The following is a 16387-nucleotide window of genomic DNA, read 5'->3' on the forward strand; positions in this document are numbered from 1 at the left end:
CTCTCCTTCAGTCGGCTGCTCTATCATTGCTAATGCCCCTTTACTGCCTTTCAGCTTGGTACTCATGACAAGTACTTCTTGCTCCGTCCTTGCAGGCACTACTAAGGGGGTTGGACCCATGTACTTCAGCGCCCCAATTGGTAGCTCAGATGTCTCCTTTTTAGCGCTCTCAATCTTCCTATAGGCTTCAGCACAAAGCGTATGGATCATCAGGGTACTCAGGTACTGGTCCCCAGCCCGTCGTCTGCAGTAATCCGCGAGCACCTTGAAGAGACTGGAGTTGGTCCCTATCAGCACAGACACATCAGAGGTCCCTTTTGGGTCAGGGCATATTAAAGCAGCTGTGTCTACCTCTTGCTTTACTCCAGCAACCTCCTCTGGGAATTCCAGGTGCACTATGACATACCCTTGATAGGGGTATTCATCCATGCTGAGGCCACACAGACCAATGCCAGTCAGTGCCTGTATAGGCAGGTGCCTAAGCATCTGTTGGTAGAATGACTGAAATATAATAGTCACTTGAGATCCAGTGTCCAGCACGGCTTTACACTCCGCCCCTTCGATCCTCACCATGACCTCTGCTCGAGGCCCTATCAGTCCTGCAGGAATCCCAGCTGGATGGTCTCTTCTGGGGGAATCTTCAAATCCTGTATGCCTAGGTGGTCTCCGTCCCCAGACCTTCTGGCCGCTACTGGGTCTCTCCCAACTGATCCTCAGCTTTTCATACACTAAGGAGGGGTTCTCTTCCTTATGGCAGTTAGCAGCACTGTGCCCATCCTGACCACACCGGTAGCAAAAGAATTGTCCTTTCCCCCTTCGCCGGGGTGGGACAGTGGCTCTGGATACTGACTTCTCCCTCGTCACAGCCTGAGGCTCCTTATTCCTGGAAATCTTAGCTCGGTCAATGATGCTTTGCAGCTCAGCTATCCGTTCCGTCAGGACCTGCATTTGTTGGGCAAGTTCCTCTGTGGTGCTCACCATCAGTACACTGGCCATTGGCAGTGGCGTTGTGCTGGCTGGTTCCAATGTTTGGGCTTCCCAACACTCGCTGGCCGCCTGCCTTTCTTCCTCTTCCCTGACCTCCTTTATCAGCTGGGAGTAGCTCGGGGGATGTTCCTGCCGTTCTCTTAGTCGGAGATGAAGTAGGATTGGGTTCTGATACCGAGTCCCTTTTACAACTTGAGCCAGCCTGGTCTGATCCATCTGCTCAGCAGTCACTGCTCCCCTCATAACAGCTCTCTGAAGCAGTCTCTCCAGCCTCTGTATATAGGCTGAAATTTTCTCACCCCTTTTCTGTCGGGAATTAAGGAATTTACAGTAACTGTCCTCAGGGCCCTCTACACTCCCAAAGGTATTATCAAGAGCCTCTAGGCAGTCCTTCACACTGACCCCAGGGTCAATGATCTTCAGGGTGCGAATTACATCTAATGCTGGGCCACTAAGGCTGTCTATTAGACATGGTCGCTTTTCTACATCAGGTACGGGTACAGCTCATCTTGACTCTGCTTACATATGGAATAGCTGGGCATGGCTGTAGAGCTGTGTTGTATGATCCTGTATCACAACAGCATCTCTTCTCCCAACTACCCATGTAAGATGTGTTCCCCACCTGACTTCCCATTGGCTGACCCCCTCAACAACAGCTGCAGTTGCTTCTGCCGCTGCTGAAATTGAGAGTGGGTGAGTAAAGAGGTAGGTTTCTCATCCTCACCTTTTATATCAGTTTTTTACAGTGCTGTGGCTGGTAGCTGATTTCTCCTATCATTACTATATGGTTGAGTGGGGGAAATCTTTGCTTAAATGGACAGTGTTTCTCAAAGATTTGGACTTGGCCTGATTTCCCGCAGAAGTTTTTTTTTTTTTCCTTCCCCTTATCATGATATTTTATTAAGAATGCCCTTCCCGTATTATCATGAAGTGAAAACTGTACTGCATCAGTGAAAATGTCTTGGTTCAGTGTAGCAGAACTAGAAAGAAACAGGTCTAGGTCCCATAAATGAAGGGCTTTTCTCTTTCCTTGGTGAAAATTACTGTGTCAGGACCCAGGAAGTACTCTAGGTTGAGCTCTGGCTCTTGACAGTGTCAAGCTCTGACTTCTCTGACAGACTACTTATATTGGGGATGCATGTAATGTAATGTGGGGTGGAAAGGGGTACGTTTTAATTGTTAGGTCCCAAGTAATTTTATTTAAAAATAGTAAATAATTCGTTTAGAGAAACAATAAATAGTTCAGCTGTTTGTTTGGTTTTTAGTTTTTGTTTTCCCCAACTGCCAACTCAGGAGTGTGTCTTTAATCACAGGTGTTCTTTTACGTGCCAATTATGAATATTAAGAACTTTAAATACAGCCAAATCCTATTTCCTTGTGTACCTATCTCTAGCCCGTCTCCTCACTTGGAATCCATGGTCTAAACACCAGGTGATTAACAGAAGAAACTGCTCATTTTTAAAGTTGTAATGATTTTATTGGTTTATGAAACTGTTTTATAAGACTCATCCTTTGTAATCCTTAGTTAGCTTTATCTCATCAATCCCTAGGGAGATTTTCATTGGACTGGTTTCTTCTTGAGTCTGCTATGTTTTTCTTACCTGTTTGTGTCAGTTCATTTGTAGAGATGGACAGGATGAACTGTGAAATTCTTACTGTCTAAGAAAGGAATCAGAGGGGGGAGTATGTGGTGATCAGTTCAGAGTATTTTCATACCCATCTTCCTGTTTCCATGAAATTATAGGAAACAGTACCTCTTTCTGGCTTGTTCAGATTCAGAATTGTCTCAGTGACTTTATGGTGATATCTTCAGCTCCTGGATATGCAGTCCACCTAATGAATATGCCACATTTGTAGTTTCCCCTGTTTTTGTGTGTGTGTTGGGGGGAGAGGGGAAAGGGGAGGGAAGCAGGAAAGCATCAGAGATAATTAATTTAACTTTAAACATTTTGTTTTTATTCAATCCATTTTCTGAGATATTCTTACATTTTTATGAGAGTTTGATAGGAAGCGAAATTCTGTTTTCAAAAAGTCCAAACACTAATGTTTTTCATATAACGGTTGTTAGTTCTCAAAATAGTTCTTTTTAAAATTAAGTTCTTAAGAGTGTCTTTAATCTTAAATGGTCATCAAAGAAGGCATTGTCTTTTATTTTTACCCATCTCCTTGTCTTCAGGAGTTTGGTGAAGGATTCCTTAAGCAGTGCCAGATAATTAATTTTTGAATGAATATAAATATTTCTGTATTGAAATAGCTTCTTATATTAGTAACAAGTTATAGCATCAAATGACCTTACTATATATGTATATAAAACATCTTATTAATATAATTATGATATCTAGCAGTTATGTTAAGGCTTGCATTTAGATAGAATACGTTTTTTCAGAGATGTATATTTCCACATTTGTTCTATCTGAAGCACTTGAGAAATAAAAAATGTGGAAACATTGGTTGGACGTAACCAATAGTTTCTGCCATACATTTCCCATCATAAATGTTCTCCAACTGTAAAGAATGGAGTCTTTAGTGTATTTACAAAAGAAATCAATTTCAATAAGGATATTTTTCAAATTCTTTCTGTGGTTTTAAATTTATTTTTCTGCTTTGAAAAGAAAAGGTGTAGGTATAGAAAGAAAAGAAAAGGTATAGGTAAATTTGGTATATGCTCACTTTACCTCCTGATTTATTGGTCTGATAAAACAAGACTTGATTGCCCCACACACCCCAAAACAGTTAAGTTTTATGTGGTTTGTTGTTTCTTGCCCATGCCCCTTAGAATTACAACTTTTTGTTATAGCAATTAATCATCTATTAGATATTTATAAAACACAATATATCTTTAAACATAGAACAAAGAAAATAGTATACAAATTAAGCAAGGTAAAGTATTAAATACAACTTTTTGAGTCTGTATAAACATTCTTAGGATAATAAACACTTTATGCCCCTAAAGCCTTGATTATCTTTTCTGATATTTGTTTGTCCTTGGGAGATAAAGTAGAAACATTTGAATTTCTTCAGCTAGCTTTAACATTTTGCAACCTAACTAGCTAAACATAATTTGATATTGTTATATTGTTAAGCATCCTGGATATAACGTACTTGTAGCTATATCTTAATATTCAGTAAAAGCACAGCCTTGATTGTAATGAGATAAAAATAAGTTATAATAATTTAATATCATTTTTACATCAATATTGAGGTGTCTTACCTACAGCAGAGGCTGCACTAAGTATTTTGCTGCCTTAGGCAAACCGCAGATGGGCCTACTGCCCTGGTTCATCTGGTTTATCCTATCCCATTATGTCTGTGTGCCTGTATGCATGTGTTTTCATAGATCTATTTAATTTAATAGTTTGCCAATAAATTTTTATTATGAATGGTGATAATAGGTAGCTCATGTTTCTTCCTTCTCTTACATTCCTTTTTTTGTTCTCTCTTGGGATTTTACTTTATTTTGTTTCTTGAGGTTCGTGTTTGTAAAGACATTTGTGTTTTTCACAATGGGTACAAATCTTCTCTCTGTCTACTCTTACCGTCTTGATGCCTGTAGTCCCCCTTGTGCTTCTCCTGTAGTAATTCCTGGTGAAACATTGTCTGTCTGTTTTTTGTTTTTTTAATTAATATAAACTGTGTCATAGGTGTTGTACACAGAATTTGAGATATAACTATATATAGTTCTTTTTTACTCCAAATCACATTCAGTGTGTTCCCCCTATCTGCACTTCAATATCAGTTTCACCCTTAAGGAGGGAAGTGGTTCAATAGCGGAAAGTTTTCGCTTGGATTAATGAGTCATTTTCATTTGTAGCTTCAATAATTGAAGCAGCAAAAAATGATGCAGTAAGAGATCATTCCCTGTAAAACATGTCATTACATAAATACAGTTGACCTCTCCTTGAACTGGAAGAAAATGTGCACTTAACTATGCTATGAAGTTATTTTAGTGAAATGTTCTACCTCATTTTTGAGAATATATCTTTCAGCAATGTGAGATGACCTTAAAACAAACACAGCCCTCAGTCTCCCCTCGCCCTTGTATACTAATATTGGGGTCTCAGTTGAATGATACTTGGATACAAACTACACATTGCTGCATCACTCTTGGGAGGAAGGGGGAAAGGAGGGAGGAAATTGACTTACGTTTGGGAAAGCCAGTGCCTTACCTCACCTGGTTTTGTGCAGTGTACTGAAAATAACATTTTTGGGTTGTTATGTTTAATTCAGAATAAGAGGCAATAAGAACAAATGTTAGGGTAAGGAGAGATGTTTAGCTATTACATATTTATAAAAGTCACTTGGAAGTTGATCTTTTTGCTTTGTTGCTTGGAGCTTTACTTTAAAATCTTAAACTTTCAGAGAAGCATGATTTAAATAGATGATATAATCGTTGCTGTAAGGTCGACTTTCTTCATGATGCATGGAAGGTCCAAACATGAAATTCACTAGGAAAACGTATGTTTTGATTGTGAATCTTTCTGTTGTCATCTCTTAAACTCTACACATAGGCCAATGGCAACATTTCCAGAAGCTATTTTGGAGGAAAATATGCCATTCAGTATTTACACTTGGTGGTAGGGATCGGATCATTAGATTATTATTAGTACTGGGCAGCTGGAGAGCAGTGGCTGTTAGCCAGGCACCCGGCTCTGAAGGCAGCACTCTGTCAGCAGCAGCACAGAAGTAAGGGTGGCAATACCGTACCATGCTACCTTTACTTCTGCACTGCTGCCTTCAAAACTGGGCAGCCAGAGAGAGGTGGCCGCTGACTGAGGGCCCAGTTCTTCAGGCAGTAGCGTAGAAGTAAGGGTGGCAATACCATACCATGTTGTCCTTTCTCCTGTGCTGCTGGTGGGGTGGCTCAGCCTTCAGCGCTGGGCTCCCAGCCAGCAGCTGCTGCTCTCCGGCTACCTGGCTCTGAAGGCAGCACAGCATCACTGCCAGCAGCAGCATAGAACTAAGGGTAGCAGTAGCATGACTCCCTCCCCCTTTACAATAACCCCGTGACCCTCCCCCAAGTCCTTTATTGGTCAGGACCCCTACAATTACAACACCGTGAAATTGCAGATTTAAATAATCAAAATCATGAAATTTACTATTTTAAAAACCCTGTGACTGTGAAATTGAGCAAAAGGGACCATGAATTTGATAGGGCCCTAATCATAAAACATGGGAACATTCTCTGTAGAACCTAGGAAGTTCTTTAAATACATAAATGGTCTTCATTCTAATACACATAGTGTCACTGCTACTCCAGGTAGTTCAATATTGACGCTGTGCTAACTTCTGAAGCACAGACTGTAATGATGGTACAGTATTTATAGGAATTAGCATAATAGCTATTTGTTGGATTAGGAGGAAAGTAGGAAGAACACTCCATGTCCTGTGTCAAGATATCTCTGTAGAAGAACATGTTCTGAGGTTTCCACAAGCAGCGGAGCAGATCTTGTTTGGTCCCTCACTAATAATGACACCTTAACATAACTGCATTTAAGGCCCTAGCCAAACAAAGTGCTTAAACATGTGATTAATTCTGAGCACACGGGTAGCCCTGTGAAGTTTATGGGACTGCTCATATGCTCAAAGTTAAGCATGTGTGTAAGTGCTTTACTGGATAGGGGCCTACCTGTTTAAGGTTCGTGCACAGACAATAGCTACATAAACATCCATTGCTTTTTTTTAAGTGCTGTGCCTCTGTGGTGTGTTCAGTCTTGAAAACACTAGGTAGTTTAGCCATACCTGTGTGGACAGGATTCAACCAGAGAATGCTATAGTCTTGTTGGTCTGATAATCATTCCATTTAGCAGATCCAGAAATGCTGTTATCTGATGCACTTATCTTAAAGAATGTATCCAGGATTATGGGAGGGGTGTGTGGGGAGGATTGTTTCCCTTGACTAATGTGAGCTGCAGCAGTGATAGCAATGAAGGGAGTTGGGGGTGAGGAGAGGGAAGGGCTACTTGGAGCAGGCTTACAGGGATGGGGCTAGACCATAATATTCCTTATGTCAGCTGATGCCCAGCTTATACTGTAAAAGAAAAATGTCTATATTATGAACCAGTACCAATGGACAACTTCCAAATTTGACTATAACATGTTCTAGTCCTTTTTGTATAGGCAGGACCAAACTGAGTCATCAAATGTGGGGGTCTCAGTCATGTTAAACCATGTTACTTTATCACAGTCAAGTATTCAGATACAAGTATTTGTAAATCACATAAACTGTGGTTTACAAAATTAGACCTTCTCTGGATATAGAATTTTCTAAAGTGATAACACGTAAGGAGAGAGTTTGGAATCTGGAAAGGAAGCACTCAGGAAAAAAATGAATATCAACTTGTACCGGAAAATTTGTCTTTGGGCAAAATTATCCAACTGCAGGGGAGACTTGGCCATCTATACCTGTGAGCTGCAATTTCTGATGCTCACTTTAGAATGAAGAGGGATGAGACAGGCTAAGTGAGCTCTGGGCCAATGGAAGCCGATGTGGTAATTTTTTTACAATGATGCCTTAACAAATTTTCACTTTATTGTCTATAATCAAAGTCATGCTACTTGGTGTTCACTTTTAGTAGTGTTGATGGGACTTAGGAGGTTTTTTGTTTCCCAAATTATCATTACAGCCCATTATACAGCCCATATCTTTCTGTTGATACAGTACATACTGTATAAAATTATATTTGCAATATCAAGTTATCAGTTTTATTGAGTGCTTTTATATCAGAAGAACACATTGTAGTGTTAAGGACCCTGATAGTCTCTTATTACTCAACAATTTTAATAAGTAGATACTTTGTAGAATTGCTTTTCAAGCATTGCATCCATAATTAACTAATTTAACTAGTATAAATCAGCTAAATATACAGAAAGAAGAGAAAATATAAGAATGAGTATTACTATTAAATATATTTAATTCTGATATTTGAAGAATGCTGTTGCTTAGGCAGTTTATGGTTTGTTGAATTATTGTGTAAAATAAGGGTTGGCAACCTTTCAGAAGTGCTGTGCCGAGTCTTCATTTTTTCACTCTGATTTAAGGTTTCGCATGCCAGTAATACATTTTAACGTTTTTAGAAGGTCTCTTCCTATAAGTCTATAATATATAACTAAACTATTGTTGTATGTAAAGTAAATAAGATTTTTAAAATGTTTAAGAAGCTTCATTTAAAATTAAATTAAAATGCAGAGGCCCCCAGACCAGTGACCAGGATCTGGGTAGTGCGAGTGCCACTGAAAATCAGGTAGCATGCGTGCCAGAGGATGCCTATCCCTGGTGTAAAAGATGCACTGTCATGCTTTGAAATCTCCGTTGAATGATGACATTGAAGTTGTCTATTACTGTACTAGTGGACTTGCTCTCATATATGCTATACTATTATTACCTTTTAAATGTTTCTGAAACTTAAATTGTATTATGAGGGCTTTCCCCACTCCCAAAGGATTAAAAACAGGATGTGGTTTAATTAAGCTGCAACTTTATTATTAACTCTCTTGAGTTAGAAAAAAGCATACAGTGTAGGTAATTCCTTGACCATTTCACTATATACTTGGCAGCAGGAGGACTTCCATCAGCCCTCCCCCTTTCCCATCCTGCTCCCCACCCCACCCGCTGCTGGGACCTTAACATCTCTCCCTATTTGAATGAGGATTAAGGTGGGCTACAAGGGAAGGAGGTTGGCTCCCTTTCATGCCGTAGGAGCCCCGACCCCCTCTCCCATTTGCGCTCTTTTAATAAATACCTCCTTTAAAATCCTTTACCAGTCCATTTATCTGATCACTGTATACCGTCCCTATAAAGTATCGGCACCAGACCAGTCTACCCCACGTCATCATAATGAGTTGTGATGACATAGCTTAACATTCCATGGTCACTGCCAATTAAGCTTCCCCTGGAACCCGCTATGGGGAAAGGGAAAATCTCCCCCTGCCCTTCACTTAGGCCAATCTGGTGGTGAGAGGAAAAATTGCTTCCCGGCCCCCACAGAAGGGAGCGTGTAGCTTAGTGTCCACAATGGATCCTGACCAAACGTGGCATTCCATCAGTGAGAGAGTGGATGCTGGTCCAGGTAAAAGAGGGCTTCTTTTCTGCCAAGCATATATTTCTATAAACTCCTGCACAATCACATAGCCAGCAATGGGGTCAATTCAGTTTTGTTTAGAATGTATTTTATATTAATAAAACCAGTCCCCATGGAGGGGTATTTTTGACCAGGAAAAAGCCTGATTTAAACAGTCCAAGGGGAAATGGAGGCAGGCTCCCTGAAGTATGACCCTAGGCCATGTGGGGGCACGCAGGAGGCAGCCAACTTGGTTACAGTTAGATTTTTTAGAAAATCGGTACTCTTTCTTTCTCTCTTTTTCTCTCATTGACCAAATTCTTTACTCTGGACCTCAAAAACCTTTCCAGTGAAAATGTAATTTAAATTGATGTTTCTTCACGAAATGTGTTGGCTTGAATGAAACTGCGTATTTCAATGGGAGAATTTTGTTGAAAATGTTCTAGTAATCTCTAGTCTATGGATATCCCTTCTCATCCTTCAGAATCTGGTTTTGCTGGGTAGTATGCTTTTAACTTCTCTATCGTAAAATATGCTTGTGGCATCCACAGAAGTGCTTGCTTAACAGAATCCTAAATCTGCTCCTGAAGGAGGATCCCATGCATCACATTACAGTGATATTCCCATAGCACTCCTGAATTATGCATACTCACAGTTTATGAGCTCACTGCCCACTTAATAAATGGATCAGTTGATACATAAGATAACAGTACCAGGAAAACAAATCTCCCAGTGGGAATAATACCATGATAACTCCATTTCCAAACAGCTGTCCGTGCATGAGTTTTGCACTTATTATCTGGATGTTAGTAGCTCAAAAACCCAGTGAGGGAGAATATGACTCACCTACAATATGTTGTTTTGTTTTGCAGGAGAAAGCCCAACATTTACAGAAGGCTCTTGCTTCCCAAGTAGATAAATCCACACAGACTGAACTTGTAGGCCATGATGTAAGTAGCTGTATTAAACATTTTTTGTCTTCTTTATTGTATTCAGACTTTGACCAGCCTGTTTGCCTCTGCTAGTGGAATGTCCATGCATTAATTTAATAGGATTTAGTAGAACACTGTTCCTCTTTTGCTCCTAAATGATTCTCAAATGCCTTCTGCAACAGAAAAAGATAATTACAGCTACCTGACAACATTCCAATATCATACTAATTGCTTGTTTTACCAACAGCTCCAATATACTTCTGTTAGTATTGGCACGAACACATCTAGGATGATGTGTATTAGTACAATGTGAAATCTTTCTGTATTTTTTTAAAAAAGGCATTTGTGCCCTTATTAACAATGAAGTTATGTTTGCAATCATCATAGACTAAGCAAGTCACTCTTGCATTCTGGTGTGTGTGACAAAAGGCACACAACTTTGCAAAGAACTTGACATTAATATTTTAATTGTTGGGCATCAGCAGGGAATACTGTAAGTAATTTAACTGAAAATTAGAATTTTCTTCCTGGTGTGAAAAGAGCATCTTTATGCTCCGTGAAACAGTTTAAACTACAGACATGATTATAAAATGTGACTGTCACTGGTGGAATATGGGGAGACAGTAGTCTGCTTGTGTGTTGGAATTTTTTTATGACTTGAACAATTATTGGCAAAGAGTGTTTGGATGTTAAATCTCAAGCAGAGTGTACGTACAGCCATAGTACTTTTGTAACTCAAGCAGCTTCCTACCATACTTGCAGCCAAAGGGTGTCATATGCAGGAAGCCCCTGATTCTGGGGTGAGGTGCATGCATGTGGATTTTCAAGCCTGCGCAGAGCCTCATTGAGTTTATTGGTGTCCATGCAGGCTCAGGGGTCTGCCTATGCATATCTCATTGCAGTATTAGGGCCTGAGTGTTTTCTCTTACACATCTATCCTTGTGAATGTCAAACACGCATATTTTAGTTACAAAACCCTATTATTTAAATCATATTTAATACCGTGACTTCAACTCCATGAAACTGCAGTAATCTTAAATGTTATTAAGATGTATAGTTAACCAGACAGAAACAATATGAAGTTTGTCAGGCAAAAAATGTTTTGTATGTAAAACTAGTAGCACAATCCCCAATTCAGGAAAGCATCCCTATTCAAGAAAACATTTAATGCATGTGTCCAACTTTAAGCAATGGGATTTGAGCACAGTGCTTAAGTGCCTTCCTGAATAAGGGTGGATTCAAAGCCACAAACAGTAACTTTCTTGTTGAGTGTTAAGAAACTGTGTTGTATAAGAAAAATGTTGATCATGATTTATTATGCTTGCACATCTCACTCTAGAACTCAGTTTTTACAAGTTTTTAAGAATTTTCATGTTTTTTTTTTAATGGTAATTTTTCTGCTCCTTGCTTTTCTCTGCCCTGATCTCTCTTTGTGAATTGGTAACAATGCCTGTGTCACCATATTCTGCTGCATACTTGCGGAATGATGAGGAAATCTGTGGGAAATGTTGAAACTGCTTCAGTACTTTGGGATTACAACAAATGCATTCAGCAAGGTGATTTTTCATATGGTCAGAGTACTGGTACACTGCAGATTTTGCTAATGTTTGTTGGAGGAAATTAGCTATCAGCCACAAAATGTGACTCAATCAAGTGTCTTAGAATTCAGATTTGTGCATGTTTTCCATTGTATAAGTGAATAGTATTATTTTAAATTGCTGTGAGTTGATGTTGAGACAAACTATGTAATATCCAAAATCTCAGGCTACAGTGATCTATCTTAGTATCCGACAGGATTTTGCTACCAGAAGAGCCTGTTCTTTCATGTTTTACCAGATGCTGAAAACCTTTGCAAAGTGGTTTGTCTCTCACAGTCTTAAATTGAATTGCCCCTCTCAGTAAAATTGGAAACTTCTTTGTCCCTTTAATTGCTTGGCAGGGAGTTAAAAACTACCAAAAGCTAGGACATTTTGGGATCCCAAGAGAAATTGTTGAGATTGTAGAGAAAATGCATTTTAAAAGGAAAAATAAAAGTACTGAAGCTGCCCTAGTGACAGCTGATCTTCCACAACTTGCAGTGTTTACTTCAAGAATTATGGTGGCTTGTATACCGAAAGTTACACTATCGCATGAAAGAGATGCTTATCTTTGGAGTGTCCATAACTCCCATGAAAGATAGCACCTCGGCACCATAGCACATCTTTCACGGTCAGGCCACCTTGTGCCCAGTCACATTTCACTTGATAAAATTAGTATTAATTTTAATCAAAGAAGTCTTTACGTTGTGTTTTCAATATAGGGTATACTTTTCATGGAAGGAGTTATCACAATTTGAAGGAAACCATTTTTTCATCTCCTGTAAATGCATGTAAGAGAGAGAAATTAATCTAATAATGGACCAGCACCGACTACTGTATCTCCAGATCCAAGCCCTTAAGCAGAGGCTGAGCTTAGTGGCAGTGATGTACTCTGCCTGTGAGAGCAGAAGACTAGTGACATAGACATTACTTTCTTCCCCTTCCACACCTCTTCATCTATAGTGAATCAGCTGTGGAACATAGTCAATTGAAATTCTTAATGAGGGACATCAGGTGAACTCATAATTTGTAGGAAAACATATTTATTAGTAATTAAACAGTAGTTACAAAAATTAAGCCATAATGTCTCTGTGAAATTCTATCACTGTATGGTTTCAAATACAGATATCCTGGATATAAAATATTTGATTGATTGATCTATGGATCATAAGGTTGTGTATACTTTAGGATACTTTAAGAATTCTAAGGTGGTCACATCAATAGTCACATTTTTTGAGCAGTGAGTAAACAGTAAATCCAGAGTGTTCTCTCTCGCGCGCTCTCTCTCTCTCTTTTTTTTAAACAGCTGTCTCTTAAATAATATTGTGCCAACAAATTTTCAAGTTTCCCCAATGGTACATCCCTACTGTGCTGCGGTTGGCATCGTCATCATCATGTTTTCTCATTTAACTTAATGTGACATGTCAACATAAACAGATGTGGAATTTTCTGATATGACACAACATAGCTGTCTGGAATGATTTGTCTTATACAGAATAGTTGGAGAAACTGTAATAAAGAGAACAAGATCATGGAGAAAAGTGAAATAATATTTTTCTTTGCATGAGTAAATGATGGGCATACTGATTTTGACTGGAATAAAGTTAGAACCAAGTCATGGGAGGGAGAGAGAATATGCAAATAAATAACTCTCTTCTTTTTACAGTGTTATATTTTATGTATATTCTTTTTATGGAATATTTTTCATTCACTTATTAGCTTTTGTTCCTTGTGTGACAGAGGATGCTTATTACAGGTAATAGTAGGTTCAGTTTTGTTCTCGTTGAAGTCATTTGCAATTATACTCACATTCTTTGGTTTTGTATGAGGTTTTATTGAGCCAAATATATTCCTATTTAAGTGTCCATGTATATCTATTTATGTGTATCTGGGTATGCGTTTGTGTATTCTGTTTGGATGTATATACAATAAAGTGTATGCGTGTGCCAGCGGGGTGGGGGCTGCATGTATGTATGAAAACTGGAAAAAAAAATACAAAACTCTTTGGTGCTAATGTAACATTAAAGTTCTTTGTTTAAACACACAGGTCATAGTGCAAAAAGTTAAGATTCTCACAATAACATTAATTCACCCCTGCAGTAAACGTTTTATGTTGCATATATAGCCTACATCGAATAACCTAATTAGTCACTGAAAGTATATGTGCAGTCTACATGAATCATTGCTATAAAAACTTGACATATAACATCACAAAAGGCAGGTAATTAAGAAATCAATATTCTAGTAGTAATAACTCACCCACTCTGTACCCATATAATGTCAACATGCGACACTTTTGCAGTGATGACGAGTTAGGGTTACCCTGAAGACCTTAACTTTTGCATTCTCTGACATTTTTCTCTTCAAACACAAATGTATTGTTGCATTAGCATTTTATTTGAAAAGACAAAACAGAACTATTTTACATGTGCTTCTTAAAAAGTAAACTCTATTAGTACTAAGTTCTCTCTCTCACTCTAGCTTATAATTAATGAAACCTTGCTCTATCAGCAGCATATCACTAAAACGTTCTAAAACCCTAATCATTTCTTAAAGTAGTCTTTCTGAATACAGAATATATTGTAGAGGTTTTATTTGCACTCTTCTTGAATGACCTATGTAACTCATTAATGGCTTCATACTAATGCTAACAAAGCCTCTTTATGGAACCAGATAATATAGCATACAATATATATGCAAACACAAGACTGTAGCGTATATCTGACTGTAGGTACTATAAATGATAATTTATTTTTTTAGGGTCCACTATCTTATGAGTTACCATGGCTAAGAATGTGAGATTGGCTTGGGCTGCAAAATTTGGTTCCATATACTGTGTACATGGATATGGGTGTCTGAATCAATTTTGGGTCATGGTCTATGTCTATTAGAAACAATGGCTCTTCCCTGCTGAAGAGCTGTGGGATATATACAGTGGTTAAAAGGTACTGTTTTCTAGCTTGAGCTTTGATGAGATATAGGAGTGTTCTAAAATCTCTTGAAGTTAGTGGGGTTGTTTGGTTTGAATTCAGTGAGTCCTGGATCTAGCAATATAGTACCTTACCTTAGTACCTCCGTTGTCCATGACAGAATATACCCGTTCCTGCAATTGAGGACATAGATTTTTTTTTTTTTTGTGGGTATGGCAGGAGGGTGGGACGGAAAGGAACAAGTTCAGAATGTAAGACGCAACCCCGATGAAGAAGGATAAGTGGGGTACAGAGTTGCAGGTAAGGTGGCTAAATTAGATTAATTTAGTTAGACTTTTTTTGTCTGCAATATACCATGTGGATATCATCACATGGTACAGTATGTAGCATAATTATAGTTAGAGTCTGACCATCTAAAATGACCAGCAGGCCTGCTTCCATTGAAGATAATACGTGGGAGATTTATGTTTTGGCGATCCTCTGTTACTTGTAGGCGGTTGTATTCTTTTCCTTTTCTCCTGTTCAGTACTCTGGGAATTTACATAGATGTTTCCATTTAGAAAGGCGGTAACAGGGTGTAAAATACAAGGAAGATGGCTTATCTGTGAACTGGAAAGAATGATTACAGTGTTCCTCCTGATTTTTTTAAGCTGTGGTGCCCAATGCTTAGTCCAACTTCCATATCAATAAAATGGTGGCAGTTCAGCTTGGAATAAATAAATAAATAAATAAATCTGTCCTTCATAATGAAGTACAGTAGCACTGCCCTCATTTGCTCACAATGACCACTTTACTACCTCCCTAAATTGGAAGTGAAATACTATCGTGAGTGTGAGCATGTGCGAAAGAGAGAGAGAGAACTCATGTGCTTGCAATTAAAGGAAAACAGGCTGGCATATAAAGGTTCAAAAGGTTGCACACTTTGATTATGCTGCAGATTGACAGGAGACCTCAAAATTTGTTCTGCTTTATAAGGCCTGTAGTGAGAATCTTTTAAAAACAAATTCAGAATCTCTCAGAAAGGTTTGTGAGCACCACAGATTTTGTGATGTGGGAAATTGCTAAATAAATGATGAATATGTCTTAAATAATCAATGGCAATTTAACCTCCTTCACTTTCCTTTGACTGCACAGGCTTATTTTATTGTGAGCTCAAAGAATAATCCATGTGTCAGTTGGGTTATTAAAACAGGATGGAAGATGAATAGATATAGTCAAGTAGCAATGTAGCCAATTACAAGATTACATTAAACTGTAGGGCAGATTCTTCTGATTATGTCCACTATATAAATAGAGTTTTCAAAATAATATATACACATCCTGTAAATACTTTATAGCCCATGGCACTGCAAATATCACCTTGATGAAAATATATTTGAATGAAGGAACAAACCATCATAGAGAAGCTCTCGGCCTCTATTGCTAAAGGAATTCAGACAGTAGTAGTACTTTTCCATCATAATCTGGTGGTTTTGGGTTGAGTGGTCGTGTACTTTATTTTATTCTATTTGAAATAACAGTCCCTAAGAGCAGGTGTGATTATCCCTCTTTTTGTCTCTCCCTGTATGCACCCTAAACTGATGTTAATTGTGCACCAGGTATCTCTAAACTGCTTGTTTATTTTTTTTAATTATTTTAGTGAAGGTAAAATTAAGTATGGGCCTGATTCCAAGCCCAGTAAAGACATATGCTCCTCTGGGCTTTGGATTTGGTCCTGTGCTTCCATTAATGGTGATATTAAACCAGGATGCTCTTAATCAAGGTGCTCTCTATTTATTATTGCCAGTGTGCTTCAATATGTGCTTTGCACAGTAGCTATAAACAAGAGTTATTTTTTACCTTTTGACAAATACCAGCATTGTATGTGCACATCAGCTCTATCGATTCTCTCTCTTTACTGTAGT

At 38.5% G+C, this 16387-nt stretch overlaps 1 protein-coding gene across 3 annotated transcripts in view; it reads left to right on the plus strand.

Moving 5' to 3' along the window:
* Positions 1 to 16387, plus strand: part of CCSER1 (coiled-coil serine rich protein 1) — a 1157679-nt gene that overhangs the window by 726210 nt on the left and 415082 nt on the right. For all 3 annotated transcript variants that reach the window (XM_075066155.1, XM_075066156.1, XM_075066157.1), the window contains exon 9: positions 9917 to 9994. In XM_075066155.1, coding sequence (XP_074922256.1) covers positions 9917 to 9994 — 78 coding nt within the window. The remainder of the gene's footprint in view (positions 1 to 9916; positions 9995 to 16387) is intronic.

The sequence above is a fragment of the Chelonoidis abingdonii genome, chromosome 5 (assembly GCF_003597395.2).
Source record: "Chelonoidis abingdonii isolate Lonesome George chromosome 5, CheloAbing_2.0, whole genome shotgun sequence".
Lineage (NCBI taxonomy): Eukaryota > Metazoa > Chordata > Testudines > Testudinidae > Chelonoidis > Chelonoidis abingdonii.